The 14175-nt window shown below is 51.9% G+C and overlaps 1 protein-coding gene across 5 annotated transcripts in view; it reads left to right on the top strand.

The window, feature by feature from the left end:
* Window positions 1-4676, top strand: part of CADPS (calcium dependent secretion activator) — a 194854-nt gene extending 190178 nt beyond the window's left edge. For all 5 annotated transcript variants that reach the window (XM_032193989.1, XM_032193988.1, XM_032193987.1 and 2 more), the window contains 2 exons: window positions 2393-2497; window positions 4141-4676. In XM_032193989.1, coding sequence (XP_032049880.1) covers window positions 2393-2497; window positions 4141-4320 — 285 coding nt within the window. In that variant the 3' untranslated portion in view covers window positions 4321-4676. The remainder of the gene's footprint in view (window positions 1-2392; window positions 2498-4140) is intronic.
* The last annotated feature ends 9499 nt before the right edge of the window (window positions 4677-14175 follow it).

Below are 14175 nucleotides of genomic sequence, written 5' to 3'. Positions count from 1 at the left end.
TTATTTCTATTTTGTATCTGTAGTAAAGCAGTGCAGGTGTGCACGGCGCAGGGCTGGCAGGCCCAGCCCTCGTCTCACTCAGCCAGGGGAGGCAGAGGCACCCAGAAGCAGGACATTTCATGGAAGATGAGAGGCAGCAGTGGAAGGGAGAGGGCCTGCAACATACCTTTGCTTTATTCCTCTGTGGATTTTGATTTAAAGACCCCAGGCAGTCCCTTTGTGACCCTCCTGGCTGGCCACCTGGAGCAGTTGGCCTAGCACAGGATCCCACTGGGCCTTCCTGGCTGCTCTTTTGGCCAGGGGACAGCTAACCATAGCCGAGCTTGATTTCTGTCACTGACAGAGCTCCTTTCCTGTCCAAATTAGTTTTGTTTGCACTCTTAGCTCTTGCCAAACCTCCGTCCTGGAGGTGAGGGGCCAGTCTCTGCCACAAGTTGCACAAGGTGTAAGCCTCAAGCACAAGATCACCACTTGCCATTTACTTGGTGACTCTTCCATCCCTTTATTTCCTTCATTTTATTAAGATCTGGAACTTATTCTAGAGCTGGCAGTAGAGGGGCATCTTCACTGAATTGTCCCTTGACCCAGAACTGGCTGCAGCGATTACTGGCAGAGGCCGCCCGGCCTTCTGCTGTCATCCTCCCAGCAGCCAGGAGACAAGAGGAGCTGCCCTCCTCTCCCTCCCCAGCCACACAGTGAAGTTCATGGACTTCTGGAAAGGGGCTGTGGGACGCAGGAGCCCTCGGTGTTGCTCTTCTGCTGGTCCCAAGCTCAGCCCTGCAGCTCTCCCTCCAGGGACATGTGGCCTCACTCTGTCCCACTGTGCCCAGGGGTGCAGCCCCCTGAGCACCAAGCAGCAAACAGCAGCGGCTGCTTCCTCTGGGTCTCCAGGTCCCGTGTTTTATTTAGGTTTCATTTGGCCTGCCGTGCCTGGGCACAGTTAGAACAGCATTTGTAGCAATAAGAGATTAATACTGATTTATCATCGTGACCATTCACAATGACCAGGTCCTATACCACTGCAATACCCTTGGTAATGCCATAGGCTGATAAGGCACGCTGCTGTTACACCATGAAGTACCACAGTGGGGTTAAACCCTTCCCCAGACAGCGTGCGGGGTCCTGCTGGAGGGCAGCAGCCCCTGGCTGTGTTGCCTTATGGTCGGGTAATCTGTGCTGAGCCCCCGTTGGTGTTACGCTGTGTGCCATTAGCTCGGACACGTGGGTTTGCCTCACTCAGCCTTGTGTCAGCTCGTGTGCTTGGATGGCAAATGCTGGTGCCCAGGAAAAAAAGGAGTGGTGGAGAGAGGAAAAATACCTGAGTTTGACAGATGCAATGTTTTAGTCTTGCTGGGAGGAAGCTGTGTTGCAGACTAACCTGGATGGGGCTCGATCAGCGTTTTTATAAATTGATCTGTGGGCTGTTTTTTCCCTTTAACTGGTTCTAGATAAATTTCCGCAGCTGTGCAGCACAGGTTTTGCTCTGTGCATGTGTAAGAGTAAACCAGAGCGACCAAGCGAGATGCTGTGCCTGTGCACAGAGCCTGAGCCCGCGATGGGGTTCTGGACCCACTCGGGATTCGGCCGTGGTGCTGAGTGCAGCGGGGAGGTTTTGTGATCCCCCGCCGCACGCAGCCCCTGCTTCTGCCTCTCTCGAGGGCTCGCTCCTCGCTCCGTGGCGTCAGACGTGCAGTGCCAGCCCTGCGTGAGCAGGGCGCTGATCCGCAGCCCGCCGGAGCCTTCCTGCGCTGCAGGGCTGGCAGTCTGCTGCCACACAGCTGCAAGCCTTTTTCACAGGCAAGCAGCAAAATTTCTAGCCCCTGGAGGGGCCCTGCGAATTCGGCAGCTTGCAACGAGCTCATTCGCTTGCTGCTTTTCCATCTTTTCCTAACTGCGAGGTTGAAACCAAAGCGTTTCCCGCGCAGCGCGGTGCCCGTGGGTGCTCACGCCTGCGCATCCTCACCCGCAGCCAACCCTTGCCCCGAAGCAGACTCTCCCCGTGGCCGGTCGTGTTTGATTTCAAGCCGGTAAGTAGTTCGAGTGTGGTGCTAAAGGCAGGGCTGTGCTCTCGCTGGGGCGGGGAACGGGTTAAAAGCTGGACCGGGCCAAAACTCCCGCCACGGCTGCCAAGTCAAGTCAATGGCAAAACAGGATTACAAAAACCTGGCGGCGCCGCCGGTGGCCGGGACCCCTCCGAGTAAGATTGCTGTCGTTGTGAAAAGTTAGAGGCTCGTGCATGGAAATTCTGCGTAAAAGAGGGTGCTGGCCTCCCCCCCGAAGCCTGCCACGTCCCATTACCGAGGGGCAGCTTGGTCCCGCCGCATGCCGGCGTGTGCAGGGCACGGTGCGCGCACGTAACGTGGTTGCTGGAGAAGTCCTGTCTCTCTTTCAGCAATGGTACACCAGCTCGATGAATGTCGTCTGCACCTGGCTGACGGACCGCATGGACCTGCAGCTTCACATCTACCAGCTGAAAACCCTCATTAGGATAGTCAAGGTAATCGCCCGCCGGGTTTTTCGCGAACGCCTTGCTGCTGAGAGGGGCAAGTGCATGTGTGCGGCGTGTCCTCCTAGGCAAATAAATTCAGCCCTTCACCGAGATGCTTCGAAATGAAGATTTTTATCAGATGGGTAAACAGGAACTTAAAATGCACAGAGGTGCAAAGTACATGTGTAAATAAGAAAGTAACTACCTGCCTGAAAAAAAGGGGAAATATTGTTTATTCAGCCCTACCTGTACAATAAGCACGCCAAAATTAGCCTTTTTATGGTCGATCACACCCATGAACTCGTGTTAAAATGGGTTAAATCAAACCAGAAGTTTTTTAGCACTGTTTTACTAGAAATATTTAAGCCCAGCTCTGGCTTGTGATTATCATCAGAATGCAAATGAGGATTGTTCTCGTAGTTAATTGAAGTTGTTTCCTTTACAATGGGTGTGTATAATCAACTCTAAGAGATCCCAAAGGTGAGATAACATACCCTGAAAGTAACGTTTTTTTCCACGAGTGCACGTGTATGTGTATATGTGTGTGTGTGCGTGCCTTGGACTAATGATAATTATTTCAGTGTGAAATCACAGTGGTTTACATGAAATAATAAGATCACAGAAGGGGGTAAATATATTTTTGATCATTTTAGGTTCTATCTAATGCTTTTTTGTCTAGTATTTTATAATGTTTATGGTCTTGTGCGCAGTGAACACATTGAAGGCATGAATAAATTAAAACTGAAATGTATTAAATGTGCTTTTCATAACTGAAAACAACAGGCACAGGCAAATTATTTCTACTTGTCAGCTAGCTGAGGAAAGCTTTCTTCCTTGTGCTTTATTTAAAACAATATTACTTTCAGAAGCAGCTACAACAAATCCAATGACTCTCTGAAACAGTAGAACAGTAAATAGTTCCCATGCAGAGCACAGAGCACAATTACATGAACTACGGGACCAGAGTTTTATCACACAGAGTCGAGAAGTTTTTAAACATAAATTCACATGCAAGGAAATTAACCGTGATAACAAGGGAAGTACAGCTAGCTGTGGAAATGTAACTCCAGTTTCAGAATCAGGTGAAGAAAAAGAGATTTAAGAAATACATGCCATGTGCTTATCTTTATACATGAACAATTTTCTCCCGTATCCCGGACTTAGCGTATTTAATCCCAATCCTGTAGGTAGGATTATTTAACACAGAGCGTTCCAGGAACGTGTAATCACGTCCGCAGCTACAGGCGATAGGCATTCTGCTGCGTGAAGAAAAATAACTTCGCTTGCAGGCAGATGAATGCATCTAAAGCCAGGAAAGTGAGTCCAATAGAGCCTCACCCTGCTGCTTGGATGTGCTTTTAGACCCCAGCATACGTTTTTTAAAGCTCTCTCTGGTCCTCACTGCTCTGAAGCCCCTGTGCAGCCCTGCAGCCAGCCCACCTGCAGGTCCCACAAAGGCAGGGCTGTCAGACAGACACAATTTGTTGCTCTGAGGGGGGTCATGGTCGCCCTAGAGGAACCCCTGCTACTGCACAGAGGCTCTGCGCTGTGCCCAGTGGGGCTGGGATTTCCTTGGCACCCCAGCCTCTTCTGTGAGTGGCTCCCAAACCAGCCTTGACCTCTCTGCTGTCTCCTCCTTCCCCCTGCTTTAGAAAACGTACCGGGATTTCCGATTGCAAGGCGTGCTGGACTCCACCCTGAACAGCAAAACCTACGAGACCATTCGGAACCGGCTGACGGTAGAGGAGGCCACGGCGTCGGTCAGCGAGGGCGGAGGGCTCCAGGGCATCACCATGAAGGACAGCGATGAGGAGGATGAAGAGGACGACTAGGGGAGCTGGCCTGCAGGACCGCCCGGGGCTCGCCTGGTGTCCGTGCATGTACCTCGTCTGTAACTCAGTTAGCCACATTAGGAATTTTTCTGTCAGCTCTAAACGCCCATGAGAAGTTTACCAATACAAATGCCATGTTAGCTGTGTGGTAATAAGGTTAGCACCTCTCTTTGATTCATTGGTTTCCTGGTTTCATATCTATATGTTCATAAGCAATATGGAGCACCGTTGTTTAATACTGTTACTGGAGAACTACATAGAAAACATACTAGGTGTGTCCCTGTTATAATTAAAGTTTAAACAATGCTTCATTAATGTACTGTATATACATTGATGGTAAATTGTTGTGAAGATGAGTGAATCGAGTCCTTTCATTTCTTTGTTTCTCTTCTGTGGATGCCAACTGCTTAAAATTAATTAAAAAAACAGCTTTGTTTTTAAAAGAAAAACGAGGCAATTACAAATGATTTTTTTGTTCTCTCTGTTCATTTAAAAAACAGAAAACAAACAAACCCAGACAGCCGTTTGAATCATTCTGCATCCCTGTTAATATATCAGGCTCTTCCCTTCAATATGCAGTTAACTCCATAGAGGCTACATCCCAGAGGATTAGTCATTCTAATTGCCACACCAGATTAATCCTATCATTATGGATATATCATGCCACATTACAAGTCCAAAGCAGTTGTTTTATGTTGACGTTTGCTCCTCTAAATGTTACATTTTTGTTCAAATTTCCAATAACCGTGTATGTACAAAGACAACTTTAATTACAATCTTAGACTATACAAATGTGTTTATAATAATATATTGAATATTTATTTCGGTAGATTGTAACCATAATTTACAATTCCTCTGTTTCACAATGGTTTTTATATATGTCATGTACATTGCATTTTGACCGGTAACTGCATGTCCATCAGTCCCCCTTCCAGAGCTTTTACTTTCTGTGTAAAATAGTGATCCATCTTGCTTTTTTTGCCTTATACAAGCCGACAGTTGTAAAAGTGTGAGAACTGTGGCTTCTCAATAAATAACTATTCAGATGTCCTAAGAATAAATTATGGAGTCTTTTTATGTCTGCCTTAGAAAAAAAAAAAAAGAAATTACAAGCTGAGATGTAAGAGCCCCCACCTCTCAGAATAAAGGCATTTTCTTTTCTCATGGGTGTTTTTACAGTTTATTAATTTAGAAGCTGGTTTCCAGACTTGTTCCCAGAGGTCAGGCTGGGCCTGGACCCTACATTCCCCAGGTACAAGGGCACGTGGGCTGTCACCACCCCACTCGTTTCCACCGCTGTCTGGGACTGCACCCTGTCAGCTGGCCTTGGGCATCTAATTGATGGCCTGCTCCGGTACAGCCCCGTTATTACACAGCAATTAGCCTTACCCGACGCTTGCCTTCTGCAAAAAAAAAGGCTTCAGTTTTATTTTGTCTTCTCCCAAAGAAGCCAAGGGAGGAATGGAAGGAAGGGGGGGCTCTGGGAACAGCCCGGGTGGGGTGCTGGGTCCCAGAATGGCTGCGGAGCTGGGAGCTCAGTCACCTGCAGTGCCGGATTTGGGGACCCTTCTCTCCCTGATAGTTCATCCCCTGGCTCTGGAGGTGCCCTGCAGCCCCACTGTGTACCCGTGGTGAGCCGAGCCCACCCTGGGGACGGGGGCATCAGCGGGCTGTGCTCTAGGTGCGGGTGGTGGGCACATTCAGCACCCTTTATATCGTGTAAGCCACTTGATGCACGGGCACAGGCAAGCTACAAACCCTTACTGTAACCTTGCAGATCACATCTTGGTTCCTGTCTCAGCCCACGGTGCTGGTAGGCAGAAGCACTGACAGGGAGAGGAGCCTCTGGGGACCTCGGCAGAAATGTGGCCACCGACACAGCTCTTCCCCACCCTATAGCTGTGCAAGTGCTTGGTCCTAAGGCCCCAGAGGAATGGAGGCAGCAATTGAATGGTTTAGGCAGACTTATGTCCTCTGAGATCAGGGGAGGTGCCTCTGCAGGCCTGTCGGTGGGACATATATAAAGAATTCCTATATCCTGACATCTCTGTGCTTGCAGCCACAACCAGAAGCCAGGCTCCTGAGCTATGCATATGCACGCTCATGTCCTTGTCTTCCTCTCCTGCCCCAGACACTGATACGACCTGCAACACCTCCAAGAGGAGGGCACCGGGAAAGCCTCAGCTGGGGTGGGCACCAGGCTGGGAGCAAAAAAGCACCGAGGAAAACCCAAATTTGTAGCTCCGCTCCCCGTCAGGCAGAGCAGAGCTAGAGAAACAGCTTGACTCCGCTCTGGAACAGGCTCCCCTTTTTTTTTTTTTTTTTTTTTTTTAACATGAAATATTTATTGGGTGAAAACACAGCCCACTTCCACCTGCCACCTTTCAAAATAGTGAGCCCTGCTCAGTTTTTTGAATGAAGCCGTGTGGGCGCAGCCTTCGGGAGCTGAGCCCTGGCGGCGCACCACCAGCACGCCGAGGTGCCGCCCTGCAGCGGCGGGGACGGCCGCGCTCCTCGGAGTTTCCCCGCCAGCAGCAGCGACCCTGCAGCCCGTGACAGCTTTTCACGTGGCCTCAGACCCCAGCGAAGCAGCTCAGGGACTCCGTAACAGCCCTGAGGCTCTGCCAGGCCTGACCGCGTGTCCTAAGAGAGGCAGCATTAGGCAGATCGTTTCTTTCAGGGAGTTTGGACCCAAATGAGCGTCGAGTTACAAACTTTGGTGTGAAGAACTCGTGCACGAGCGAAGCTGCAAGGCAGGATTGAACCTCCCAGTCCTGCAGCATGAAGGCAAGAGAAGGAGCCTGGTGCACCCCCAGCCCCCCTGCAGATGGTTACGTGGTGCTGGCAGCCCGACCCCATCCCCTATGGGTGCTGCACCGGGAGCACCGAGTGCCCTCTTGGTTAAATCCTGCAGGAATCACCCCAAATGGTCTGGTGCTGCCTGAACAACACAAATCCGGGTTTAAAGCCCCCTCAGCCACGTAATATCCTTTGGATGGGGCTCGGGCTTGTGTAGGGCAAAGCTACACCTCGGGCAGCTTCTGAAAGGGTTTGCTGGTGGCTGGGAGCACCCTGGCAAACCCTGCCGAGGCGACGCAAAGGTCTCCTCTGCTGAAGCTGCTGCCGGTTTCACTTCAACCCGCTGCTGCAGTGGAACGAGCTCCAACAGTCAAAGGACTTCCTGCCAGTACAACTGCACCTAGATGAAGGATCTGCCAGTACAGTTATGTCAATCAGTTTGGGGAAAAGAGGAAAATTTCATTCCTCTGCCAGCAAAATTTTAAATGATAGATCAGGCCAAAACTTCTCTCATATTTACAGGGAAGTCCAGCGAAAATATCCTTTTTTTGACAGACTTACTTAAAGCATGTGGCATGGAGACTGAAAATGCTATCAACTATTTGACTGACAAGTGTCAGCAGCTGTTCATCCAATTTGTTTTATATCTCAGCAACTAACAGATTCTTTCCCCTCTGCTGTAAAGCATGTCTCCTGGCCCATAGGCATCTTAGAAATTGCTTTTCTGCCTCTCTGGTGACCAAAACGTCAAAAATATTAGGAGACAATTTGGTTTCAGAAGCATAAATAGGCATGCAGCAAAGCAAAGATGATTTTGTCAGTGTTCAGTCTGTGTTCTTTTTTAAAAAAAAAAAAAAAAAAAAAAGTCACGGCAAACCTAAGGCAAAAATTACTCCTTGAAGCTTTAAAAGAAGAAGCTAAAGCAAACAAAGCCCCCAGTAAACCAGCACAGGTTAAACCAGCAGCTACCAAGGGAAAAGGGCTGGTATAGCGGCCAACCGAAACACAGCTGAGCCGTATCTCACCCCCTGCACTCTGTAAAGTTCAAGACTCTGCACCAGCACCACCGCCACCAGTTTTTATTGTAAAAAATGCTCCGTGGTGTCAGGATGCAACAGAGCCTCCACCATGCCAAGTTGAGGCCAGCTAAACCATTCACAAAAACCAGCCTTCCTCCTCTTCGCCCTGCAATGCCTCCAGAAACTGTTTGGTACCTGACTGCGTGTGATTTAAGCTACAAATACTGCAGGTGCCAACAGCTCTGAACTTGTTTGGCTCGGAAGCCTGAGCGACACCTCTCTCCGGTGAGCTGTGTCCGGCGGCATTTCCTCCGGTCGAGCGCATTCGGGCTCCCGAGCTGAAGGCGCTACGTGGCATTTTGCTCAGCCTCCCCAGAAGATACATATTCCGTTTCAAGTTGTAAATCTGCATTTGTTGTAACTATGCAAAATATGGGAGAAAAAAAGTGCAGAGATTATATGCAATCTGCCAGCAGAGTTGTGTGCCATGAGGAAAATGCCTCACAGGTCAAAACAAAGAAAAACACTGAGCAACAAATTAGTTGCAGGCAGTAGCTAATATGGAGATCAAAAGATTAAAATCAACATGCAACGATGAAATCACTGGAATAATAGGAGCACTTAAGAAGATTAAGTCAATAACAGAGTCCAGTAGTACAAAAATAAGATTTTGATTATACCGTAAAATTTGATATTGGGAGAGCAAAAGCAATTACAACCACGACATGCGTCGCTCTCCCCGCCTTAGACCATCTTGGCTCATTTCCTATGCAAGGAATACAGTTGTTGAAATAAACAGAAATGTTATGACTCGAGCGCTCGCTTCAAAAACAAACCAGGTGGTCAGATCAGCCTGGGGACTGACAAGACGGGGTCTGCAAAGCGAGGACTTGTTGCCGATCCCGGAGGATGCGACAGCTGGGGGGAACAAAGGCCGCACCGTTTAGGAGCGCTTTCGGCAGAGAGGGGGCTCCGAAAGCAGCTGATGTCGGGGCCTGTCGCCGGCTTTCAGCTGGACAGGAGAGCCTGGGGGAAGGAAGGAGGAGAGAAGGAGCTCGGAGGCTTGAAGTGAACAGGGCTGGGAACGCCGATGAGATATTGAGCCTGGTATTTCTTCCTATCCCGCTGAACCAGCGAGGACTGAGGGGTTGGTCCCATGACACGCTGGGGGCAGAGCACACGGCACCCCGACCCTCTCTAGACCCTCCCATAAGGGTCAGGAACATGTCCCACAGCCCCCTTCCAGTGCCAGGGTTCATCCAGCCACACAGCCCAGTGCGCTAATGCTCGCGGCCATGCATCCACCCTCGCTAAAACCAGCAGGAACAGATGAGGCAGTCCCTCAAAAGCATGCCGCCACAGATAGTGGGGCCAAAGACATGTAGCTTTACCCAGAAGTGGCCACCTCCTCACCCAAGGGGTCTGAGGACCCTCGGTGGGCACCACAAAGCTCTGCGTGCCTTCGGGAGGAGCCCGGGCAGCTCCCCGGCACCGCAGAGCTGACGACTCGCCTGGGTTTCTCTCTAAAGTGTTTTTTCAGCATCACTAACTCCAGCCCCACCCCCGTCCCCACCCCAAAATCACAAGCTAGGCTCATAATTAAATCAAATAAATAAATTATCAGCTATTTTTATAGAATTTGTGGGTGTTCTTGAACATTCAGGGAATACTTGGGTCGCGCATGGAAGTTTTTTTCCTGCAAGAACTAGGTCTGGCTTTTTAGTTTGGGCTCTGATCGTTGGGAGGATTTTTTAGTGGTTCTTTCAGATCGCATCTTCTGGGGCTGAAATCATAAAAATACAAAATAAAATGAAAAAAAAATAAAAAGAGATTATTGCATTGAGGGGCTCTGGTTTGTCCTGACAGAAGGAGGTGACGTGCTGCCGTCCACTGCTCCCCCGGTACCTTGCAGACCGCCGTGGAGTCCTGCTCTGCAGAGAACAAGGATGTCTACAAAAATGATGTCCTTCAAGCAAAGATAAATGCAAACATCGAACAATATGAGCCATGGCATAGCCAGAAAAATGGCAAAACACTGAGTGGGGAGTTGTAAAATGACTGGGAATGGCAAATGTTATTGGCTTTGGAAAGGTTCTTCCTCCATTTGATTTTTTTCACGGAAAAAGCACATACTTTTGAAAATGAGATGTTTTTCTAACTCATTAAGAAGAGAATAATTCAAAACACGTGGGGTTTGTCCCACTTTTTTTTTTTGGCCATCCTTCTTTCAAGCAAAAAAGGGAAGGAATGGGAACGCAAAACTGAAGTGGGCTTCTACCCATTTTCACTGCTTTTTGCTCCTTTTTCTGAAATGTTTTCAGTAGGAAAGTGAGAACAAGGCCATCCCCCCATTATATTCTCCTTCTCTACTTCCTCCCACCTTTTCTCCTAAATAGAAAATAAGGGGGAAAAGAAAAAAAAAAAAAAAACACACAACAAAACCAGAAAAACTTGAGAGCTCCCACTCTTTCAAAACGAAGAAGTACACCACCTCAAACCAGGAAGAAGGGACATCTCTCGGGTTTGGTTTTCAGCAACGAAACACCGCATCGCTCCATCGCTGCGACGCGAAGACCGGCTGCTTCCAACAGCGAGGCGGGAGAACAGCAGCCGCCCCTTCAGCATTTTCTCACTTGCCTTGGTGGCCGAGGGGCTTTGGGTAAGATGAGGACCCTGCTGACTCTTGAATACTCCCAGACCAGAGCGGTCCAGCAGCAGGACCTGGTCTCTCTGGTGAGGTTGCCATGCCTCGCAGGCAGGCAGCGCCTTGGGGGCACAAAGCCTGGTGGGGACGGAGCCATCCGCTGCCATTCCTATTGACAGGCAAACCAGAATAGGCTCTGGCTCACTTTCTCCGAGCTGCGGAAGGAAGAATGAGCAGAGAAAAGAGTTCATTCAATTGCTTCTGTTTGGCAGCTCTGCAGGACTCTGCGTGCACAGAAAGGGACGTGGCAAGCAAGGAGGTGCCGTTTTTAGACTTACATAAACCAGCCTGCTTGCCATCGAGGCACTCCTCGGGCAGCTCGTGCCACGGAGCCTTACTGGTTGCCCTGCAGTGCGGCTACATTTCAAACATTTCAGGCTCTTAAAATGAGACACGGGTTAAAAATGTCAGTGCTGCCCCTGCCATCACTGACAGAGTCACACAGCGGAGCCGTGCAGGGACACTGGGCCACTGCGTGCCCAAAATCCCGCTGTGTTTGCTCCGGGCCCCATTCAGTGCTCCAAAACCTAGCTCCACAGTACAGTGCTTCAATACGCCAATTTTTATTTTTCTTAAAAAAATAATTAAAAAAAAATTATCTGCCTACGTATACGCAGTGATGTGTGCATGAGTCAGTGAACGGGCTGAAACAACAGTCTGCAGGGACTCGGCGCCTCTGCTCCAGCCCAGGTGGCCTCAGCCTGCAGCGGCACGGTGGTGGCAGTGGGGTCACCCCAGCGACCCAAGGATCCTGTGGGGTCACCCCACCGACCTCAGGGCCCTATGGGATGGGAGGACAGCCTGGGAAGGCTGTGTGCTGCCCCTGCTACACAAGGTACCGCGGTTTTCAAGAGGAAGCAGGCAAAGAGGTAACAGCCTGCCTTACCCCAGATCTTCCTCTCACAGTTTCCCCTTTCGTTGCTCACCGTTTTGTCCAAAAAGAGCGTTTCTGAGGGCTGCAAACTGAGCTGCAGAGACACACCTCGGGCTGCCCCAGTCGCTGCCTTGCTCCAAGCCAGCCCTGAGCCCTTGGTCATGGGGCCAGAGATCAGGAAGCACCACGACCCCACTCCTGAAGCCGCCCCTGGCTTGTAGAGGCAGCCCCATCCTGACTGCCTGGGCTCGCCCGCTTGCCCCTCAACTTCTGCTATTAAAAAAAAAAAAAAAAATGCATTTTATATACACACATGGATATACAAAAGAAAGCAGCACAGAAATCAAAGCCACCATTTCGGAGGGAGGGAGACCGCAGCGTAACGCTAACAACTTTCGGCAGCTTCCACTGGGGAGTTTAAGCAGCTGCCACGTTAAATAACCAGGAGGAGCCCAAAGTTATCTCCCGGCGGCCCACAGCCGCCCAGAGCCCCCTACAAGGGCCGGGGGGACCCGGGGATGGGGGGACCCGTGCGGGACAGGGATTTCGTTGAGCACCGGGGGGATGCCCAGCTCCCGGCCGCCCCGTCGGGGATGGTGGCAGGGGGCAGAGGGTCCGGGCCCCCTCCCCACAGCCCCAAACCCCCACCCCGGGCTGCGGCACGGCCCTCGGGAGCCTTCCGGGTCGGGGGTCCGGTTGTCGGGGCCCGGAAGGGGAATCCCGGCCGGTTTTCGATGTCAGCGCTCCGGGAGGATTTGGGGCTGGGGTGGCCGGGTGCGCCTTGTGCCCAAGGTGGAGGTGGGCGCTGGGGTAAAAAAATGGGGGGAGGAAACGCGGGGGGGGCAGGGGATCGGGGAGTCCTGCCGGGACGGGCACCCGGACTCGTTTTTTGGGGGGAAAAAATGAAGAAAAACCTGCAGAAGTGATTACGGGTGTGCTGCGAGCGGCTCTGCGGCACGGTGCTGCCAGGGAAAAGCGGCCCTGGGAGCATCTCCCTGCCGCAAGTGCCGGGGGGGGAAGCTGGGGGGCGAAGGCTTCCAGCCCAATCCCCCCAAAACCTCCCAGAGCCCCATCCCGAAGCTCCCAGGGCAGTGCTGCGGCTGGGGCAGCCGTCCCAAACCCAGTCATTTCCACCACGCTTGCCGGCACAGCACAAGCGGGATCGCTAGAGACAGCCCCCAGCTGTGCCCAAACCTGCGATTTCAATTAAAACCTGAGCTCCGCCGGGCGGCTCGGAGCCGCCAGCCCAAAGCACGGATGCACCCGGGCACGGGGGGGCTCCCTGCGGGGCCGTGGGAAGGAGGAGGCCCTGGGGCTGCTGCTGGGGGGTCCTCCCCGAGGATCCTCGCCTCTCCCGGGGGTCTGCGAGACCCCCCTGGTCCGGGCCAGAAAGCAGCCGGGCCAAGCATCGGCAGCCCGGGCAGGGCGAGGGCGGCGCGGGGATGCTGGCAGCGAGCTCCCGGCCCCGGCTCCGCAGCCCTCTTTTATCCCGCCCGAAATCATCTCGTTTACAGAAAATATTTGTTTGCACTATTAGTTGGTACTGGAGTTAATTACTCAACGTGTGAGCGGGGAGTAATATGGATAAAAGCAGCCCCAGTGTTTATTGTGTGGGTGAGCTGTTGAGCGGTGCTTGAATAAACTGCAATTAGGGTTAGATAGAGATTAATTAACATGTGAGTGGCAAGGTGTAAAATAGTTCCCAACCCTCCACTCAGTATAATCTGCAGGCGAGGAAAAAGAAGTTTGTGGAGGCTAATTAAATACTTTGCTAAAGCCGGCGAGCCCCGGGAGCGAGCGGGGAGCCCAGCCGCCGCCTGCCCGCTGCCCGGCTCGGCACGGCTCGGCTCGGCACGGCTCGGCCGGGCTCTCCGGCAGCCTAAACCCCGGGTGTGCTTCGTGCCGGTGCGCTCGGCATCGCCTCCCCTCCAGCTCCCCAAAAGCGGGGGGGGTTCCCTCGCTGCCCCGCCGGGAGGATGGCGAGGGCCGGGGGTCCCCCTCCCCGGAGCCCACCTGCGGTGGGAGCGCGGCGCAGAAAGGGGGGGGGGGGGGGGCTGCTCCCTCCTCCTTCTCCGTGGCTCCCCCAAATTCCCAAATTAGTTTCGGCAGCGTGTTGTGGTTCGCAGGTGACAAAGCCTGCCTGCAAACAGCCGCCGGCGAGCTGCCCCGGCGGGGAGAGGAGGCGCGGCTTTGTCAGCGCCGCACAAAACCGCCGAATTCCTCCAAACTTTTCTTAGGCGTGCTAGGGAGGCGGAAAAAAAAATAAAATAATAATATATCGGGGCCTTTTCATTGCTTGCTTTACCTCTGGCCAGGCTCAATCTTAAACCCTCCGCTCCCCCGCCTCCCCCGGCTAATCCTCCCCTTTATTTTAGGGACGCACAAAACCAGGTTCACGCAGCGCTATAGTGGCTCCGAGTGAAAGGAGCGAGCGCCCTGAATCGCCGGGGAAAATTGCT

This window comes from Aythya fuligula, chromosome 10 (genome assembly GCF_009819795.1).
Source record: "Aythya fuligula isolate bAytFul2 chromosome 10, bAytFul2.pri, whole genome shotgun sequence".
NCBI classification, from domain to species: domain Eukaryota; kingdom Metazoa; phylum Chordata; class Aves; order Anseriformes; family Anatidae; genus Aythya; species Aythya fuligula.
This window is presented reverse-complemented; position numbering and strand designations above follow the sequence as displayed.